At 46.4% G+C, this 19854-nt stretch overlaps 1 protein-coding gene and 1 long non-coding RNA gene across 2 annotated transcripts in view; one reads left to right on the forward strand and one right to left on the reverse strand.

The window, feature by feature from the left end:
• LOC148125095 (uncharacterized) overlaps positions 1-5410 on the reverse strand; it is a 33261-nt gene extending 27851 nt beyond the window's left edge. Inside the window, exons 1-2 of the long non-coding RNA XR_015744485.1 lie at positions 5247-5410; positions 4220-4456 (exon numbers count right to left, since the gene is read on the reverse strand). This is a non-coding gene — a long non-coding RNA (uncharacterized LOC148125095). The remainder of the gene's footprint in view (positions 1-4219; positions 4457-5246) is intronic.
• Positions 5411-7695: 2285 nt separating this feature from the next.
• On the forward strand, positions 7696-19026 carry ARX (aristaless related homeobox). The gene is made up of 5 exons (XM_026720774.2): positions 7696-8013; positions 8918-9599; positions 12153-12198; positions 14861-15201; positions 17941-19026. The coding sequence occupies exons 1-5, from the start codon at positions 7821-7823 to the stop codon at positions 18179-18181; spliced, it is 1503 nt and encodes a 500-aa protein (XP_026576559.1). The 5' UTR covers positions 7696-7820; the 3' UTR covers positions 18182-19026.
• The last annotated feature ends 828 nt before the right edge of the window (positions 19027-19854 follow it).

Here is a 19854-nt window from a genome sequence, read left to right on the forward strand (position 1 = left end):
AAGCTTAAAGAAAGAGGATTTCAAGCAGGGTGCAACAGGTCACAACCACTGTAAAAATTCATTGCGTGGAAAGCAGATAATTTGAGTAAGTTCTACGCATCTTTTCCAAGAAATAAGTCTTAAAAGTATATATAATATTATAACCTAAAAATACATGGATGCTCACAGAAGTTTTCCAGGATGAGCCATGTTGGTACAGTGGTTAGAATGCTTTACTGCAGGTTACTTCTGCTGACTACTTACTGCCTGCAGTTCAGCAGTTCGATTCTCACCAGCTCAGCCTTCTATCCTTCCAAGGTTGGTTAAATAGGGACCCAGATTATTGAGGGCAATATGCTGACTCTGTAAACTGCTTAGAGAGGGCTGTAAAGCACTGTGAAGCGCTAAGTGCTATTGTTATTGCTGTGTTCGTATAATTTGCATGCATAGATTATGCTTGTATAACACATCTGTCCACTTTTCTTAGAAGTGCACTACTGGATTTTGGGGGCAGCACTACATTTCCACCACTTGACAAGTTCACATTATTTATCAGGAAAAATCCCAAGGTTCTAGAAAGAAACATGGAAAGAAAGCTCATAGAAACCTGCTTTATATCACATCAGATTTTGGCTCTCTAAGCTCAATATTTATCTTCAGGGCTTTGAAGAATGCCCGTTTCTCAGTGATTCTAGACATTGTACAATATAAAAATATCAGAATAATAAAATAAAATACTTTTTGTCATTATAAATAAAGCATCATCTCGCCAAGGTTTCAGAATATGGTCTTTCAGCCTTTCTTGTACACGCTACAGGTTGGCTGTATCACTGAGCTCCATTTTGAAAATGTGGTAAGTATCCCTAAAGAATAGCAATGATATCTATAGAAAGTATCTTTTGCAGGGAAAGTAGCAAAATATAGATATGTTTGGTTGGGTTTTGGATTCCACTGATTTTTATAATTGCAGACAACTTTAGCACAATGTTTACATCGTATAAACGTTATACTGCACTATAATGGAAGTTTTATTCCTAGAATTGAGGCGTCAGTCAGCAAATTCCCAGTCAGCAAATTTGTCAGGTTTTATTGCATTTAACTAATTCAGCTTTCTGTCCCATATGCAAAACCTAGCAATTCTGTTATGCCTATAAATCAGTCAGCCTTACAAGAAGGGTATACCATATGAAATATAGAGAAAATAGTGCTTATGTGCAATTTGTTTCTGCTTTATATTAAGATGTTAAAATGATTAGAACTGAGATTAACTTTTATGCTCCCATTAAGACTGAAGGATCATAATTTAAAACTATAGGCTTCAGTCCAAAATAAACTGATCTGGGAATAAATCCCTTTGGAATTGAACAGGCTCTTCACAGGATTTCACTGTCAAGATTGCAATCCTGCATTTATGTGTTGGCTTACACATCACATTAAACCAGAGCTTTTAAAATAATGGTTAGTTGAAGATACCACTGTGGTGTCACTTGTTCATGCAATAATCCAGATCACGTTGGATAGGTTCATACATTATACTAAGCTAAAAACAAAGAAATCACATTATGGCTTAATCAAATCATCCAAGATAGAGAATTGTCTGCGAATTTTGCAAGCTAGGAACTTACATTCTCACTGACATCTTAATTATGATGAATTTTTAGAAGTATCTTTTCTGTTTATACCAGCACTTTAATTAGAAAGATAAGAGAACAAGGCAAAACAATAAATCCACTAGTGCTCTTTACATGTCATGCATTTGGAACCATGTTTAATACCAGAAACTGCAGACACATACATACACACATGCACACACACACATACATAAATATGGTGTTTTGTTACACTAATAGGAAAGCAAGCTCATTAGCTATAACCTTTATGCTTATTCTTTGCACTCTCCCCAAAGGCAGCCTCCCAATTCCTTGAAATATTTAAAACAGGAATAGGAAATAAATTATACAATTACTTAGCCCATTATACAATTAGCTCACCATAGAGATGGAAATCAATCTGTCTTCCAAAACATAGCTCTGCAAGGGGGATGGCTAGGCTTATCAAATACTTCTTTTTACAAATTGATCTTTTTACAAATAGTTCCCTCACTATTCTTTTCCAGTCTGTGTCCTGGCACATATTTAAAACTTAATTTACTCCTTTAAAAACTGATGTTGATCTTTTATTTTTTTCTCTTCCTGATCTTCTCAACTGCTTTCTGTAGGAAATATTTTTATTGATATTTGAATACTTTCTAATCCCTCTGCAAAACAAATTGGCCATTTCTAGCCACAAAAGAGTGGTGCCTTTCCTATATAAATAGTACCATTATCCATGGCTCAAATTGACAGAACAGAAATAGCAAGACATATTAGCATCTCTTTGAATCTCAGGTGAAAATTGAAAAGAAAATCCACAGAAAAAGATCTCTTTAAAAGAAAATACCTGTCTGTTGTTTATAGCAATACATCTGTGCCAAGCTACAAGCCACATGGTGAGATATGCACTAGAAGAGAACCATCAAAAGCAAATATATTGCAGAAGATTGGTGTGGGAGATGTTCTTTGTGGAAATGTCTCAGACAAGGAAGACGGTTTATCTTCCATGTGTTAATCTAAGCAGGGTTAACTAAGAAATGGAAGGTGTGTTGAAACAATGGGAAAAGAAGATGTGAAGCCTTCATCCCCAGAGAGATGGCACATGAATTCCCCCAAAATACATGGAAACTACAAGGAAATAAATAATAATAATTGAAAGAAATCCAGTGTGGGTTTGTGTTCTAGAATTGTCATACAGGGATATTTCCCCTAATCACTAGAAGGCAATCCACAAAACTTCACTGGTTGAGAAAGTGAGGCAGCAGGTTCTCTGAAGTAGAATTGTCATTGGCAGCAAAATCTGTGGGAAAGGTTGGTTGCCTTAGGACCGTGTTTGAAAAATGAATGCAGACATGTTGTTCTGGAATAGTAGTGCAAGAATAAAGCATATCTGATGGTTAATATAAACGTGATAAAATAGCAAATATGGGAGTCACTTATTTCAATAAATGCACTCACATTTTTCCTTAATTTTGATTTTATCCTCTGTATCATTTGCTTCTCACTTTTTCAACAAAAGCTCAAAAATACATGCCTTTTGTTTCTAGGAAATTTAATAAAGGCTATGATTTCTTTAAATCCTCATATTCAAGTAGAAATTAAGAAACTGAATTCTTTTTCATATCTAAACTTGTCAACCTGGACACAGTATATCCACATCTGAGCAGGATTGCCTCTACAGAAATGAATGTGTAATGGCCATTAGGGATACCAACAACTTCCTTTTTTTAAATCTTATCGTTCAATTATTCCTATATTAGTAAATCCAACACATAAATTTTAGTATGGAATCTTGTTTAAAAGGATATTTGGAAGATGGACACAATAATAAAAGTATAACTGGCATGTAAATATTTTAATATTTAAGCCATTAAAATAAATGAAAGCATCAGGAATTGCTTCTTGAAACAGATTACAGTGTATTAAACAGACACATTTTCTGATATTCTTTCATTTCTGGCTACAAGTAAAAGCGGGGTACCACTTTTAGGCTCTTCTTGAAATCAAGAAGGTGTTCATCTTTGCTGGACAAAAACTTCATCTCTGTATTGCATTTCATCCCCCCATAAAAACATCAGTGGAACCCAATAATGCCCGGATCATTCTGCAATTTCCATTCCTAGCGTGGCTCAGTGGATGAGAGCCACCAAGACCTCACTCATTGTTTGGCCTAGCCAGGGAACCTGACACATTCTCCATCAGCACTTGCCTTGTTTCCAATAATTTTGCATAAGACTGTTACCCTATGCAAGAGCAGAGCTTTGAACTGAAAGTGGACAAAGACACTCTTTCTCAAACCACTAGAAGAGGTGTGGAGTTGAAGTGGAAAGCCCCACCTAAGGCTGTTCATCTCTGCCAAAGCAACTTGCTCCTGCCTCACCCACAGCTGTCAGTGTCCCAAGTCTGTTATCCTTCCTTGACTCTGGTTGTAAGACGAACACTCTTATTTCCTCCAAGTAAAACTAATCAATTTGTATCATTTGAACCACTGCACTGTTGTTTTCCCTGCACTTCTCCAAAAGGTTACAATAAGACAGTTCAGGGTTAAATTAGGATTAGTGGAGGGAAAAATAGATGGTTAGGAAAGCAAGTTTGCTGGAAGGCAGGAAGAATCCAGAAAACTAAAAATATGCAGGGGGAAGGATCACCTGGTTGTAGGGGATTCCAGAAGCGGATAGATCGACTGCACCAGTTCTGCCTTTGGACTTGGCTTATTTAATTGTTTTGATGAGTATGTGGGGGACCTCTACGGAGGAAGTTGCTGAAAAATCCTCAGGAATGTCGACGTCCGAATTATCGAATGCGGGGTGTAGGCTTGAAACCTCAGTCTTCCGCGGCAAAGAAAAAGGGGGGGCTAGACCCTAGACGAGCCGCTTTTCGGCTTCCTGGAAGGAGAAGAGACAGACGGGGCTGAATTTGCAGCTTCTACCACATCTAGAAGAAGAGCCTTCTCTTTACCCCTCTCGGCAAGCCCGGGGCAGCTGGATGGAAATACCAAGCAAAGAAGCGGCAGCTTTGCGCCGACTTAAGCAAGCGAATAACTAAAAGAAGTCAATGCGGACGACTCAAAAGAGTTTCATTCCCTTTGGCTGACAACGTTGAGTTTCCCCGAAAACTATCGAGTGATTCACTTTCACTTCCCTTCCTTGCCTTACCCCGATCGCTCCCGCGGGTCAGACTGATGTTGGGAGTTGGGAGAAGCCCCTGGGAACAGGGTGAGGGGCAACAGACTACTAACTTCGAGGTTCAGCATTTTGGCCCTTCGAGGGCAACCCTGTTTTTTATTTAACAAATGTGGGTGGGGGAGAGCTAGAGGCTGCCGAGGCCAGAGAGGGTGGCGGGGCCTAGAGGCTGCTCCTCCGGCGCGGTGGGCTCTGAGGCTGCCAGGTAGCGCTCCGAGTGTGGTGGCGTTGACGGTTGGATACACCGACAATAGCGAGCCATTCGACGCCGGGGACCGAAGAGTCAGCGCCTGCCCTGAGGCCATGTTAAGACTGGTTCGGAAAGACGAGGGGAAAATGGATACTGCAAAACAAAACGCGTCCGCCAATTACCCGGTTCGCCCGGGAGGCGGAAAAAGAAAGGCGAGTGCGGGGCGGCGGAAATTGGCCTTCGGAGTGGAGCCTTTCCGGCGGAGCAAAGGGTGCCTGAGGACAGGCCGGACGCTCTACTAACCCAAATCGTCCTCTGCCGGCCGCCTTCTCCTTTCAGGCCTCGGCGCTCGGGACTAGCAAGAGCGGAGATCAGGGCTCCTCAGGTTGCTCCCTTGAGGGGGATCGAGGGAGAGGAAGAGGCACAGAGCAAAGCCGCCTCTTCGGGGCCCTCGCGGACGGCCTGCGGGGGGGCTTCTATTGGCAAACGGGCTGCCTCCGGCAAATAAAATTCCCTCGGCAGGCAGCGATTGGTCTCCCGACTTGTTCGCCCTTCGGGAGGAATTGACGCTTGCCGCCCGATCCCGCCCTTCGTTAGGGAACGTCTCCCTCCTCCCACCTCTGCCTCTCCTCTGGAAGAGGAAAGCGCCTCGGTGGAATCGCCCCGTCCTTAAGAGTTTTCTTGAAGTGGACTTCGACGTTCAAGTTGCAACTTTTTAGCCGGGTTGCTGCGCTTTGGGTTTTGCAGTCCAAGGCGGTGCTTTTTAAAAAGTCCCCATGAAACCCTTCCCCGCACGGGCAGGGGCCAAATGTTGCCTATAACGGGAAAGGACTTCCGACTTTTCCCGGGCAGAGAAAGGCAGGGTGCTTGGGAGATGGAACCGAGCGCCACCGAAATCGCGGCGTGAAAGTATCCCGCAGAAAGAAGCGGCTGGGAATCACTGCGGTCTGCGCCTGGAGCAGCTGGGGTAGAGGAATCGAGAGGAGAGCCCTTTGGGGACGACGAGCCTCCTGTGGGATTGTCTTTTAGGGAAGCGGGCACTTGGCTCCCTTCCTTCGCTTCTCTACTTCGCCGCGAAACAGTTTTGCAGCCACGGCACCGGAACTCTGCTCTCCCATTAGCATTTCAAATAGTCCTAAGGATGTTTATTACAGTAAAAGAGGGCGAGTGCACAAGAGAGGTTCCAATTAGAAATCCTTATATTTTTAAATACTAACTGTAAGCGATTCAAGTAGATATTTTTGTAATTTTTTTGACACGCTCGGGGAGGGAGGTTCAGTGAGAAGAAAACCAGGTCTGGAATTTTTCCCTTGTCCCAAACCTGGATTTCAACCACAGTTTCCTTGCTCTTAGCCTCTCTGCCTGCTTTTCTCTTTAGAAGGTACGAAAACTTGCCCGCAAAAATAACTGCAGAGCAAATTTGCAGTCTCTGGCACTGATCCTGACCCTCCGAGGAAAATATTCAGTGACCTTCAGTTCCTAATCTATTAATATTTCTGAAACAAGATGTCATTGACCCTATTAAAGTTTGCTTTTTTAAAAATGAACTTGCGCATCGAGGACGCCAGCTGGAATTACCCATCAGTTCCTTGCAGTGCCTAAACTGTTTCTGACCTTGGCTCGTTTTGGTTCTTATCCAACTTTGGTTAGAGAGGCAGGTCGAATTCACGCCAGCAGCGAAAACGTGTAAATCAACAAGAAATAGTTCTTATTCTAGAAAAAAGTGAAGGGCTTTTCCCAGTTGGCCAACTTTAATCTTTAGGCAGCCTTAGACCCTCTCTCTCAGGGATAAATAAGCTCTATAGTTGAGGCCGCTTTGTGCCAACGACGTTCGTTTTTAATCTTAGGTAGATCCAGATTCGCTTTCGTGAGAAAGGAAAGAAGAGGGAAGGCAGGCAGGCAGGCAGGCAGGCAGGGAGGGAGGGAGGAAGGGAGGAAGGAAGGGTTATGAAGATCTGTGTTTCATAATTCCTACCCATAGCACTTAAAATTACATATTACCAACACATCACAAAGTCGGTAATGTGGTCTGGTTTGGATGACCAGACAAGTTTTCAACTTGTCGGGTGTTTAACCTCTTAATTGTAAATGTTTTTTATTTGTGTAGATAAATATTAGTATGTGAACCTTTTCGGTCTGTATGTTCATTCTTATGTTAAGGATGCAATTCTAAATGTAGTGCCCAAGAAATAAATATGATCGATTTCTGAATGGGTAAGCGGGGTTTGCACTCTAAATTACTGTTACCGGTAGTTTTGCTTTGTAAAGAAAATCAGCGACAGAAAGTAATGATTAATCCAGTGATTCATTCAAAAATTTAAGTCTCAACAATTTATTTCTTAAAATTAATAATGGGAAGATATCTTGAATATTGCAATTAAGCTAGTAAGCAAAATATAATCGAAGCAAACAAGTTTCTATGTTTACTCAATTCAGTCGGGATTTGCTGTACTGTACATGGGATAATCCTACCCATTCCTTGTAGCATTCGGGGAGGGGGGTTGTCTTTTCCTTTTTATGGAAAAAGTGATTCTATTCTTCTTGCCAGTTGCAGCAAGAAGGGTGTCCAGGAAAGCCACCCAACTTGGTCCAGCCTGTACCATTCCCCTTCTCCATGATCCAGGTCGCATTTTGCCTTCGGCCTGAAGCCAGAGGCAGAACAGCCTCTGGCAAGAGCCAATCAGAACGCGCTTTCCAGCACGTGGAGGAGAGGGAATCAAGAGCTAAGCGATTGCAGCTCAGTCATTACCCTGGTTCCTCGTGTCCTGGGCAGGAAGAGGGGCTAGCCTCAGCTGCTGCTTAGTGGGGGGAGGGGTATCAGCCCCAGCCAGACTTCAACCCCCGCACGGCCCGGGAGAGTGCAAGCAAGCCAAAGCCATGAGCAGCCAATACCAAGAGGAGAGCTGCTCCGAGAGGCCCGAATGCAAAAGTAAATCGCCAACTTTGCTCTCCTCCTATTGCATCGACAGCATCCTGGGCAGGAGAAGCCCTTGCAAGATGCGGATGCTAGGAGCACCTCCTAATCTTCCGCCCCTGGCCAACCGGACGGAGCCAGACAAGGCCGGGCAAGGTGAGAAGGGTGGAATGAGGGTGGGAAAGGGAGGGAACATAGCTTCGAAGAAGACTGTCTTGCCCGCAGTCTTGAATATCGTCAGATCCCTTCCACTCCACTCTTGGCCCAGGACTGCATAGGGAGGGGGGGCGCTTCTAAGTAACTGGGTCCCAAACTCGGGCAGTCCCAAGTTGAGCAGTCGGGCAGCTGAAGGCCGAATCACACTCCCTCTCCCTTTCCCTCTCTTCTCACTTTACGGGTTTGTGCGGGTGGCGTTGTGATGACAAATGTCAACCGTTGTCAAGAGTTCTGTGCTGGTATTTTCTCCAACTTGGCAGCGCCTTTGCCTGCCAGGCCTAGATTAAAGGCAAAACCATCTGGGTGACGGAGGGGGGCAGTTCAGTCTCCAAAGCTTGAGGGAAATTGGACGTTCCCTTCTGATTTTCCTCATGAAGGGAGAGAGGAAGAGAAATCGGTTTCTTCTAAACCACTTTATCTCCGGTCTGGAGTTTCAGGTTTGGCTTCAAGGGCGGGTCTGTCTTGCTATGTCCAAAGAAATGTGGAAATTAATTTGACAGAACCCCATAGGTGTCAGATGCCAGGTGGAGGAGGGAGACTCCCTTTAGTTGGTAGTTGGAGGTAATAATGTTTGAAACCAAAATGAGGTTGGGAAACGTTCTCTGGCAATGCTGTTTGCTGCAACTTCTTTCAAATATAAGCTTGGTTCTATATTCTGTAAACCTGTCTAACGGAATTCCTTTTGGCTCTATTGACCCAACCTAGACAGCTGAGGAGGAAGATGGGCGGGTTGGGATGACTGGTGCTGGGACTTTTTGCTGGAGGGGTCCAAGTACTGTTGCCAAGAAGTCTATCTTCCTCCTCAGCTGGACTGACGACCCGCGAATGTCTCTGTCTCTGGCAGGACCAGGCAAGGGCAGCCCGCCCGGTTTCGAGATGGGCGAGCTGCATCTGCCGCCCAAGTTGCGCCGCCTCTATGGGCCTGGTGGGGGCCGATTGCTGGCGCGGGCCGAGGCAACAGCCTCGTCGTGGGACACTCTCAAGATCAGCCAGGCGCCACAGGTCAGCATCAGTCGAAGCAAGTCCTACCGGGAGAATGCGCCCTTTGCGCGTACCGCTCGTACCCTCGACGACTTGAGCAGCCGTGGAGATGGCGGCGGCCCCGACGGTAGGCCAGGCCGAGGGGAGGAATTGCTGGAGGAGGAGGACGAGGAAGAGGACGAGGAAGAAGAGGAAGAGGAGACCGAGGAGCTGGATGAGGAGTTGGACGAGGACGACGAACTGCTAGCCGAGGCCAAAGATGCCCGACGCAGCTCGGGGTCCGCGGGTGGGACTGGCGTGGGACCTGCGGCGATAGGAAGCGAGGGTGCCGGCGACTCGCCCAAGGAGGAGCTGCTGCTCCCTGCCGACGAGCTGGCCGACGGCAAGGATGGTGAGGACAGCGTGTGCCTGTCGGCGGGCAGTGATTCCGAGGAAGGGTTGCTCAAGAGGAAGCAACGCCGTTATCGCACCACCTTCACCAGCTACCAGCTGGAGGAGCTCGAGAGGGCCTTCCAGAAGACCCACTACCCAGACGTCTTCACCAGGTAGGGAATGAACTGCTGAGACAAGCTAGCCTCCAAGCGGCTCTAGGGTAGGAAGGGGTTTCAAGGTCAGAACTCTTAGGAATGAGGAAAGAGAGCTGCAAGATCAAGAAAGGCGGATAGACTGGGCATAAGATCCCCTGGGGCGAAAGGTTTTACAATATTGGTTTCGGTTTTTGCATGTACAAGATCAGAAGGAAACGGAAGGAGGAAACAGGTAAGGCATAAGAAAGGATACTGCAGGCCTGGAAAGAGGGAAAAGATTTGGTAAAAAGAGGAGATGCGCCTCACGGGTCTTCTTCAGGTCGTCTTTCACAAAACTCATTTTGGTGCCCGGCTTTGCTTCTCCCTTCCGCTATTCCCGTGCTTTGGGGCAGTCACCTTTCCCCAAATTCAGCGGCCTTTACGAGTTAGCGCGCCCGGCTCTCCGCTGGACTTCAGCCATTAAGCTAGTCTGCCAAGGATAGGTGTGGCCGAATTTTTGACCTCATCGTTGCCAAACCAATCTATTTTTGCCCTGATCCTCTGGCTAGTCGGTCAGGTATCAGTTTCATAGTTTTCCGCTGAAGCTGGAAAGTTGCCCTCTCAATGGAAGTTACATACATACAGATAGGAAAAGATCAAAGTATTCCGCGTTCGAAGGCTAAAAATATGGAACGAGGCGACAGCGTTCGGCCGGGGCATTTTGGCAGAGTCTGCAACGGCTTGCTTGCCTGCTCGCAGACGGTAGTAATTTCTGGACGGGGTCCGGAAAATAAGGAGATGGAAAAAAAATGGAGCTGGGGACTGGAAAGTTGTTGCTATTCTTTGGATGCGCCTCAGCTTAGAAAGGAAACTCCGGTCAAGCTGAGAATTACCGATCTTCTCCTGAAGCGCTGGGCAGAACTTTTCGGTCTCAGCCTCCGTCCAAAAGTAAAATGGCTTCCTGAATATTTGCATATTTAGTGGGAAAATCTTCGCCTTTTCTTGGCTTCAGACTTACTTTGGGTGATCTTAATTCTTCGTATTAGCCTTTCTGAATCAATCATTAATAATAATTAAGTATTCAGCCCTTGCCTTCTTCATTTTTGCAGGAGCGCAAATGCTCCCAATCTATTGCCAACAGATAAGCAAAAGTAGACGCTGCTAATAAAACTCAACTCAGTCCCTTCTCTAAAACGGCAGCGGGGGTGGGGGCGGAGATATTCATGTTGAACTGCAAAAGGGGTAGATTCTTTGCCGGAACGAGTTTATTCTACCAAGTTCGTAGGCAATTTTCCTGGGTGCGAATAAATTCTCCATCTGTAAAATCGACAGTTAACTCGGTCTTCTCCTTTTTATCAATTGTCTGGGATTCTTCCTCTACTTTTCTTCTCTTCTGAGGAAGAGAGAAAGAGGGAGGAAGGGATGTCCCTTTAATTCGTTAACCTGCCACAGTGCATTTTATTTCCTCGGGAAAAGGGACTGCCTTTGGATGATGGAAAGAAACTGGAGGATCCCTTGTTAAGGCAATTTTTTTCGCTAGCCTTTTATAGATGCTTATTCTGTACCGTCAGTCAAATTCGGTTGTGGGGCTACATGCCAGGTTTCGTCATTGATATGCACGCTACCTTTCTAGCCTAGGCAGAACCCAGAAAATCGCTCCGTCTTTTCCCTGGAAATGGATCAGCGGAGCACGCCAAGCAGCCTGATTCCAGTGCCAAACTCCCGATATATGACCATGGGGGTGATGCCGGTTTTTCCACTGCCCGGACACACATCAGTGCAGATATGTGCCGGGTTCTTTAAATCGTTCTTGCAGATCGGTCCGGGGGCTTCCCTTTTGGCAGCCCGAAGGTGGTGGCTATTTTTTCTTTTCGAATCCGGCTGGACTCCCACTTTGGTCGGAAGTGCGCTTTTCTTCCGAGCGGAAAGAGAGCCCGGAAATTATCCCGGGAGTCTCCCGGATTCGAAGTAAACAGATTGTGAGCAGTACCCTAACATCCTAATGGTTTCCGATTTGCTTTAATTGCTGCAATAATCACCACAACGAAGGGCTTGTGTTGCAGCTCAATGGATCTCCCCTGTGCTGCAGAGTGGTATTTGGAGGTGGGAGCCTTTGTCAAAGGCCTTGGTTGGGGGTGCCAGAGAGGAGGTGGGCTCCGACGTGACTCCTTCTGGGCAACTTGCTGCCCTCTTTCGCACCTTCTTTGTGGAGAAAAAGGGAATAGTAAGAAAGCAAATTGAGTTTGGGGAAAAGCAACAAGTAAAGCCTGTCTGGGCCATCTGATACCAGGCAGCAAGCTTGAGGCTTAGGGTAAAGTATTTCCATCTTTGACCCGGGAATGGAGAGGAAGGATGGTCAAGGGAAAGCTCAAAGTGTGGGATATCGCACCACCACCAAAAGACTTTAAGGCAAAAAGCAGGGGCCTAGTGTGATATGGAGCTGGGCAGATGGGGTTGCTTTGATCTGAGCAAGGAAGGAGGAGGAGGTGGAATTGGTCCATGGCCTTCTGCAGATTTTAGCTCACTCTACCTGTTCCGGGACCCTTTCAGAGTTTCACCTGAGCACCTGTCTTGTACTTCTTTCCCTCCCAGGGAAGAGCTGGCGATGCGCCTGGATCTGACTGAAGCCAGAGTGCAGGTGAGTCGAGGGGGAAAGGGTTGGAAAGATATCAGTTGGACAGTGGAGCTTCTAGTAGGGCAAACAAAATGCTTTAACCATTGATTTCATCCTCTTGGATTCATCCTCTTTTGTCCACCCCAAATTAAGTTAAAAAATTGAGGGAACTGCTGTGCTTCTCCATTTTTTTTCTTTAGGAGACAATGTTCAGCAGGTCCTCAACAAAGCTTCCTTTCTTTCCCCATTGCAATTAACACTTCTGGCAATTTTTAACCTCTCCAAAAATATCTCAAAAGAGCAAGCTAGGTGTGTTGGTACAAGAGCAAAAAAGGACTCCGAAGAGGACAGGGGGTTTCCTTCTCAACCCCCACCCCAACCTCCGAGAGCCAGCTACTGCTCCTGGTTTGCTTTTGGGCTTGAGCATACCAGGTGATTCGAGTAGGTTGGGCAGGAGGCAGAGTTGCAGGAGGCCAGCCATACCCCCCAACAGATGGCTCGGCCTTTGGGCTCTGTGCTGAGCAAATCACTTTACACAGAAAGCCAAGTGCAGCAAAAGCATCATAAATTCCATATGGCTCATTTAATACACAACAGCTTCTCGCATTAGAGGAGCTAATGAAGAGCTCAGTTCCCTCCTCTCTGTTGACACATTTCTCTATTGTCAAACAGAGCTGTGACAGCAACTCAGGATTTTCAGCTCAGGGGAATGAGTCGTGGGAAAGTTAAATAACTAAAAAAGAGTGAGCAAGAAACTGAGACACCCCCCTTCCCCTCATGTCTTTCTTTCTCACCCTCCCTTTTGTTCTCATTCATGGGAGAAGATGTAATTAAGAATATGAATTATTAGAATCCCTTGGTTTACCTATGGGTATACTCAGACTTATTAATTCAATAAGAGGCAGAATTGGAGGGGCATGTTGCTAATTGAGTTGGAAGCAGGAAAGGTGCACTGGGAGATAACAAAGTTTTCATTGCATTAATGCTCAGTTCCTGGGCTGGCTGTGATAGGGCTATAAGAGAGCCTTCTTGGAGGTGATCAGAGCAAACCAGGAGCTATGCAAGGAAGTCACATTTTTTTTGCCAGTGTAATGTTTTCCTTCTTTCTCTTCCCCAAATTCTTTTCTTTGGTGGAAGTGAAACTAAAATTCTTAGAGAGCAAATTTTCATTTCCTGTTCCTTTCACATTGTTGTAATTGTTAATGTGACTATGCTACTTAAGCTATAACACTTTAAAACAGGACAAAAGATGCCAATGGCTGATATAAAGTTATATTAGTTACTTTATGGAAATTCATTTAGTCAAGTTTTGGTTAAAAAGACATAGGAATGGACAGATTTGCTCTTTCTCAGGAAATAACTAGAGGAAGGGCAGACCTGCAGAGATTGTTAATGATGCTGCAGATGAATAGCTGCAAAAGATTATTTACTGTTATTAATTCTGCCAAGTATCAAAGTCTTTAACATGTTTAACCTGCCACCTAACTTGCCAAAAGCATTCAAGCATTTGCCAAAACCTTTGGCACTGAGAAAGGGAAGGATAAAATTATATGTAAAGTTTTAAAGACATCAGGAAACATTAGATATTGCTTACTGAATATTGTAGCATATTTATTTATTTATTTATTTATTTATTTATTTATTTATTTATTGAATTTATATTGCTGCCTATTCGCTCATGGTGACTCGACTATATCTTATGCAGTAGTATACACTTCCCATTCACTACCCCCAGTCATTGGCGAGGCTACTAGAGGATGGATGGGAATTGCAGATCTAGATCAGATAGAAAAAGACTACATCAGAGAAACTCCTCCAATAGAGAACCAGTAACAAGGTGCATATTTCTACTAAGAGAAATGGATTTTAAAAGCTTATACCAATGGCTCAATCTGTTTTAAAGGGACAGATAAAGAATAGACATCAGCAAAACATAATCAGAATAATTTTCTATTTATATATGTCCAAGAGTTTCCTTGATACATTGAAGACAGGGGGACAATCTAAGTCCCCCAAAACAGCAAAAGAGAAAAGAAATGCTGCATTAATGATACCACAAAAAGTAGTTGTATCCAATTGAATTTTTACTTTTGAATAGGAAAACTTGAGAATAAGTATTCCTCTGTCTGTTAGAATCTTTAATTTAGATGTCTGCACTGCTGATTTCATAGGAAACCATGAAAAAGCTGCTCAATACCTTAAATTTAGGTGACTTTCTATAAGCCTTTGTTTTGGACATACAGAATGAAGGAGCTTTTGATCCATTCAGCCCTGCAATCTGGGTTTACTTCTCTTAATAGATAAGAGGGTCCATTTGCTTCGCTTCCTTCTAGAGAACAGATGAGAAACCTATAGTCTATTAGATAGATTTCATAACTTGTTTCCAGGAGATGGAGGCGTATTTCTTTCCACTGCTGCCGAAAAAGTAGAAAGGCGCTAGATTACTGGATGGCTCTCCAGAGTAATTACCTAGGCAAGCTTTGGGGCTAAATCCCCTCTTCCCCTGCTGGACGGGTCTGGCGAGGTTAGGAGCCGATCTCTTGTTGGCTGCCTTCCGCAATGTCTCAGTGGAGCCCGGAGGCGGGTGAGCGGGCATTTGAAGATCGTTTGCCGGCCGCCGAGGAGTAAGAGCGGAAAGGAGCGCGCTTACTAATCGCCTTGCCCTTTGTTTTCTTTTGGCTTCCAGGTCTGGTTCCAGAACCGGAGAGCCAAATGGCGGAAGAGGGAAAAGGCCGGCGCTCAGAGCCACCCACCCGGCCTGCCTTTCCCTGGCCCGTTGTCGGCATCTCATCCGCTCAGTCCCTACCTTGATGCTAGTCCTTTCCCTCCTCACCACCCAGCTCTCGACTCCGCCTGGACGGCGGCCGCCGCCGCCGCCGCCGCCGCTGCCGCCGCCTTTCCCAGCCTCCCCCCGCCACCTCCGGGCTCTGCAGCCTTGCCCCCCAGCAGCACTCCGCTAGGCCTCAGCACTTTCTTGGGAGCGGCTGTATTTCGGCATCCGGCCTTCATCAGCCCAGCTTTTGGCAGGTAAACTCCCCATCCCGTCCCTGGTGCCAATTGATCAGCGGAGGGCAACAGAAGAGGTGCTGAACTTGTCCCAGGGCACAAAGGTAAAAGGGGGGGGGGCATGTAGATTTAGAAGCACCTATTTCTGAAGTCAAAGGGGCGGAGCCAGGGCAAGTTGGTGTTGGGGAAGATGGGTGGAACTCTTCCCCCAAAGGATTTGGAACACCGACATTAAAAAAATAATAATCCAAGAATGCTCAGGGCCAAGATTACATCCATGAAAGCTAAGGATGGGGGCCGATGGATGTCAACCTCCCAGATTTGCTGTCCAGCCCTGGCTGCGATTATTCAGAAGTTTTCTCTATCCAACGTAGGCTTGGCTCCGATAGGAATGGTGGTCCAATCTATTCACCTCACGTAGCTAAAAAATTCCATTTGGGAGGCTGTAAGAGTTTAGTTTCTTTGGGGAGGGTTGCACATTTCAGGAGTTCGTTTTTAAAATTATGGATTTGAAAAAATTTTCTATGTTCTAATTGGATAGAGCGCTTTATAAAAGCTTTGGCAAGTGCCTTTCGAAGTTTAAACGTACCTGTTAGAAGTTGGGAATCCCCCTCCCCCAATGATCTGGAGGTTGGGAATTATTTCCCTATAATAATAGAGTATATTTTACTCCAAATGCTTACAGAAAGAACTGCAATATACATTGACGTAAAGTGGGGACAGGGAAATCATAGGTGGGCCATATTTAATTAAACCCAATGCAACTAAAAATTCAGTGTTCGTGAGACACGGCCAGGTTCCCTTCCTTGGACGGCAATCAGCTGGATAGAAAAACTATAAATCAGGCGGGGGAGGGGTGATATTGTAGTCACATTTCCTTAGATAAATTCAAACAATGAAATAAAAAGCCTGTAGATACAATGAGGCATTGCCGAGTTTATTAAAACTGGAAAGATGAAAATACAATGGAAATATTAACAGGAGAACAAAAGGAAAATATATTCATTGGGGTACGACGCCACTTAAAATTATCTCTTGGAGGAGGAATGGAAATTCAAATTAAATTAAGATTTTAAGGGGCGGGGAATGTTTACCAATGAAAATTAAACTGTTTCTGCTTCCTCTGCACAAGTAGAGTGACTCGATTTCCCAAACGTTACTGGATTACTACGCCCCCTACTGATCACTGATCACGCTGTACCCGCGCTTTAAATGCTTTTATTTAAACTCTAAGGTAGCCTGGTGTTGCAGCTCGCTCCCGCCCGCCCGCAACACTGAAAAATAAGTTGCAAAAAGCTCGCTGAACAGCTTTGAACGGACAGCCTGCAAATGTAGGGGCAGGGTGGACGCAGGGAGAAAAAAAAACGTTCATCCTCTTGAGCGAGATTTCCCTTTCCTCTTAACAAGCCACGTTTGGGGGAAGGCGTGCAGGGATTTGAAACAGCTTCGGTTTCCATCTATTATATCTATCAGATTCCCCAGAGTTGCGGGACTAAAACTGGATAATATTCCCAACCTCGAAGTTCCCAGTTGAGGAAGATAGGTATTGCAGATCTACTCCCCCTCCCCCCCCGCTCCTGCAGTTGCTGCCGGCCTCCATTCTGCAAAGGAAAGGCTACAGAAGTCTAGCGTAGTCAAAACCAGGGCGGCCCTTCTGAGTTGGACTGTACAAAGCCTCTCACTGAGCACGGCGGGGGAACTGGGGACAGAGAAACCACTCCAGACGGAAACCAGGCGCCAGCCCCGGTAGCCCGTCCCAGAGCCTAGCCAGTTTGGTCTTAGTCGGTCCCTCCCGTTGCCTTCCAGGCCCGCAGTTCAATTCCTCGCCGCGCTGATGTCAGTAATCACCTCCTTGGTTAATGGAGAGCTCGTGTCTCTCGACGTGCCGGTCAAAGAGGGTCAACTGAATAGCGTCGGGAGAAGCGCGGGCGAAAAAAGGAGCAGGGAAAGCATGCCGCAGATTGTGTCATTGCGAGGGGTTGCCGGAGCTTAATTGGAGTTCCGCTGTGAGGCAATCCGCTAGAACGCCACTCCCCGCTGGGGAGGGGGATCTGCGCGGCAGCGAAGCCGAGAGGCGGGCGCCGCTTTGGGCATCCGGGCGCCGGGAAGTTTCTCATAAGGTGGGCGAGGGGAGTCACAGACGGGCGAGCGCAAGTTCGGCAGACCAGTTAAGGTCTATCGAAAGCCACCCCAGTCGTAGGTTGGAGGGAAGGTGGGAGAAGAGCTGAGGCAGCCGACCTCTGCCTCGTTACCTGGCCTCGCTCTCAGTGCAAGCCAGTTTCTACCGATTGCTAGGTTCTTGAAACGAGCTTCGGTCGCCAAACACGCGGGCGATCTCCCAACCTATAAACGCGACTCTGCCTGCCGGCATCGAGGTTTTTCAAGCTTCCTCTTTCTCGAGCCTCCTCCCACAACTTTCGGGTTCAGAAGGGCCCACGAAAGCTGTCCCGTCAGAAGCGGGCAGAGTTGCAGGCAGAAGAGGCGTCCTAAATAGCGGGAATGCGGGATTCAGTCCCCGGTCCGGGAGGAGGCCAGAAAGCGGACGCTCCTCGCTCTTCCGCGATTTCCTAATCAGGCTCCTCCAGTTCGAGCTTGGCAAGTTGTCGCTTTCCCGACTTTTGGAGCTCTGAAAAGCCGTCTGTCCTGCAAAGAGAATAAAGCCGAATCCGAAATGGCAGCCCCCCTCTCGCCGCCATAAAAGCAACTGCGGGACTTTCGGCTATCTTAAGACTGACTGTCCCGCGTCTCCTTTGCTTGCAGGCTCTTTTCCACCATGGCCCCGCTGACTAGCGCTTCCACTGCGGCTGCTCTGCTGCGACAGCCAGCGCCTGCCGTGGACAACGCCGTGCAATCGAGCGGCCTCTCTGACCCGGCCACCGCGGCAGCGGACCGGCGCGCCTCCAGCATTGCGGCGCTGCGCCTGAAAGCCAAGGAGCACGCGGCGCAGCTCACGCAGCTCAATATCCTCCCCGGGAACAGCGCGGGCAAAGAGGTGTGCTAAGCCGCTCCCGGGGGGATTGGTGGGCGAATCGGCCGAGGCACGAATCCAAGACCAAAACGGGAGGGAAGCCAGCGGACACACGCTTTCTGGAGGGGGGAAAGGAGGCGGGGAGGCGCCACTTCTGCGGCTTCCCTTGGGCCAATCCGCAGGAGCCCACCCTCTTCGCCCGGGAGTTTTTCCCTGGCTAGATCGGCGACTTGGTCAGCAAAGCACCTCCCGAGTTGCGGGAGGCTGAAAAGAAGACCGGGAGGTCGGTGAGGTTGCTAAGAAAATGAAGGGCAGCGGAGGCCAGGTTGCGCTCTTCGCCTAGGCTGTTCTCACCGGCCCAGAAAAGATGCTTGCTGACAGAGCCAAGGCTGGGTCAAAGCCAAGTAGCGCACTTGGGGAGGGGTGGGTGCGGTCTCTTGTCCACCGATCACATCAATCAAGGGTTTTATAGTAAACCAAAGGGAAATATAACGCTAGTATATGGACTGTTTAAAAGTTACTATACTGTGATACTCGATACTGTACATACTATTGTTATTAAAAATACGAAAAAGAAAAAAACCCAGAGCTTTGTATATTTGAAATGTTATATAATTGCACTCAGTGTAGTGTTTGTACAAGTTTGTTATTTCTGTAGATTTCTGTGTTGTAGAAAATATAGGGACTCTAGACAAATATTTATGTGAAAATTCTTTAACTTATTAATTGTAGTTTCCCAAAACCCCGAAAGAGAATACCAGCAAGCCAGAGAAAGGCCATCGGAAACGTACGTTTGTGTAATGTTGTTATTGCTCTAACTTTTCCTTGCGATTAAGTGGGAAAGTGTTACCCATAGAAAATAAATATATCTCTCTATACCCACACGTTTATCAATAATTCCAAAAGCTACCTGGAGGTTCAGTGTCATTGAAAACAGCCATGCTAATAGCAGGGAGGGGTGGGGGGTGTATAAGCAGATGCGAAAGATTTGAATCCTTTACAGAATGTGGAGAAAAGGCGGAGTTTTCACAAATGTTCGAGCTGATTAGAAAAAGGCTTTGCGCCAAATTTTCCGAAAAAATTCTCAGACTTGGCTTTGGTGAGTGTAGAATCCTCGCCCACCTGCCAAACGGCTTGGATGGGAGTTCTGGAAATTGTAGTCGCAAATAACTGGAAGATACGAAAGAGGGAAAGTAAGTTCTGAACTGTGGCGTGGATGTAAAAGGATATGGCCCAATCCTGCTCATGTCTGCTCAGAGGAAAGTCCCACTGAGATTTTTGGGAAATGGGTGTAAGATCGTGGCCTTAGGCAGAACCCTTAAAATAGTTAACATCAATAGGAGTGGCCTACAGAGCCTCGGCCATATCAAATGCACTTACTGGGGAGTAAAACCAACCCAGCATAATAAGAATTATTCCCAAATCAACATCTTGCCTATTCTAACAAGGAACGTTTACTTCATCCTTTTCAATCAATGGGCACATTTTTCTTCCGCTTTAAACATGAGTAAAGATGGTATGCACGCCCTCCCCCATCTCTTTTCCTTCACTGAAAATGTCTCTCTTCACAAGGGCGACTTTGGGAGGGAACTGAGAGGCTTCTGCTTAGCAGCCTCCATTCCTAAGCATGGGCTTGTAGATCATGTCTGCCTGTCTCTAGAGGTTGGGGCCAGCCATGTACCAACTGTGGGGAATGAGCTGGAGGT

Source organism: Pseudonaja textilis, chromosome 8, assembly GCF_049901715.1.
Source record: "Pseudonaja textilis isolate UNSWEBS1 chromosome 8, rPseTex1.2, whole genome shotgun sequence".
NCBI classification, from domain to species: Eukaryota; Metazoa; Chordata; class Lepidosauria; order Squamata; family Elapidae; genus Pseudonaja; species Pseudonaja textilis.

Coding starts and splice junctions, on each gene's coding strand:
- ARX (XM_026720774.2), top strand. CDS start 7,821: ATGAGCAGCCAATACCAAGAGGAGAGCTGCTCCGAGAGGCCCGAATGC. Junction 8,014..8,917: donor GCCAGACAAGGCCGGGCAAG/GTGAGAAGGGTG, acceptor TGTCTCTGGCAG/GACCAGGCAAGGGCAGCCCG. Junction 15,202..17,940: donor ATCAGCCCAGCTTTTGGCAG/GTAAACTCCCCA, acceptor CTTTGCTTGCAG/GCTCTTTTCCACCATGGCCC.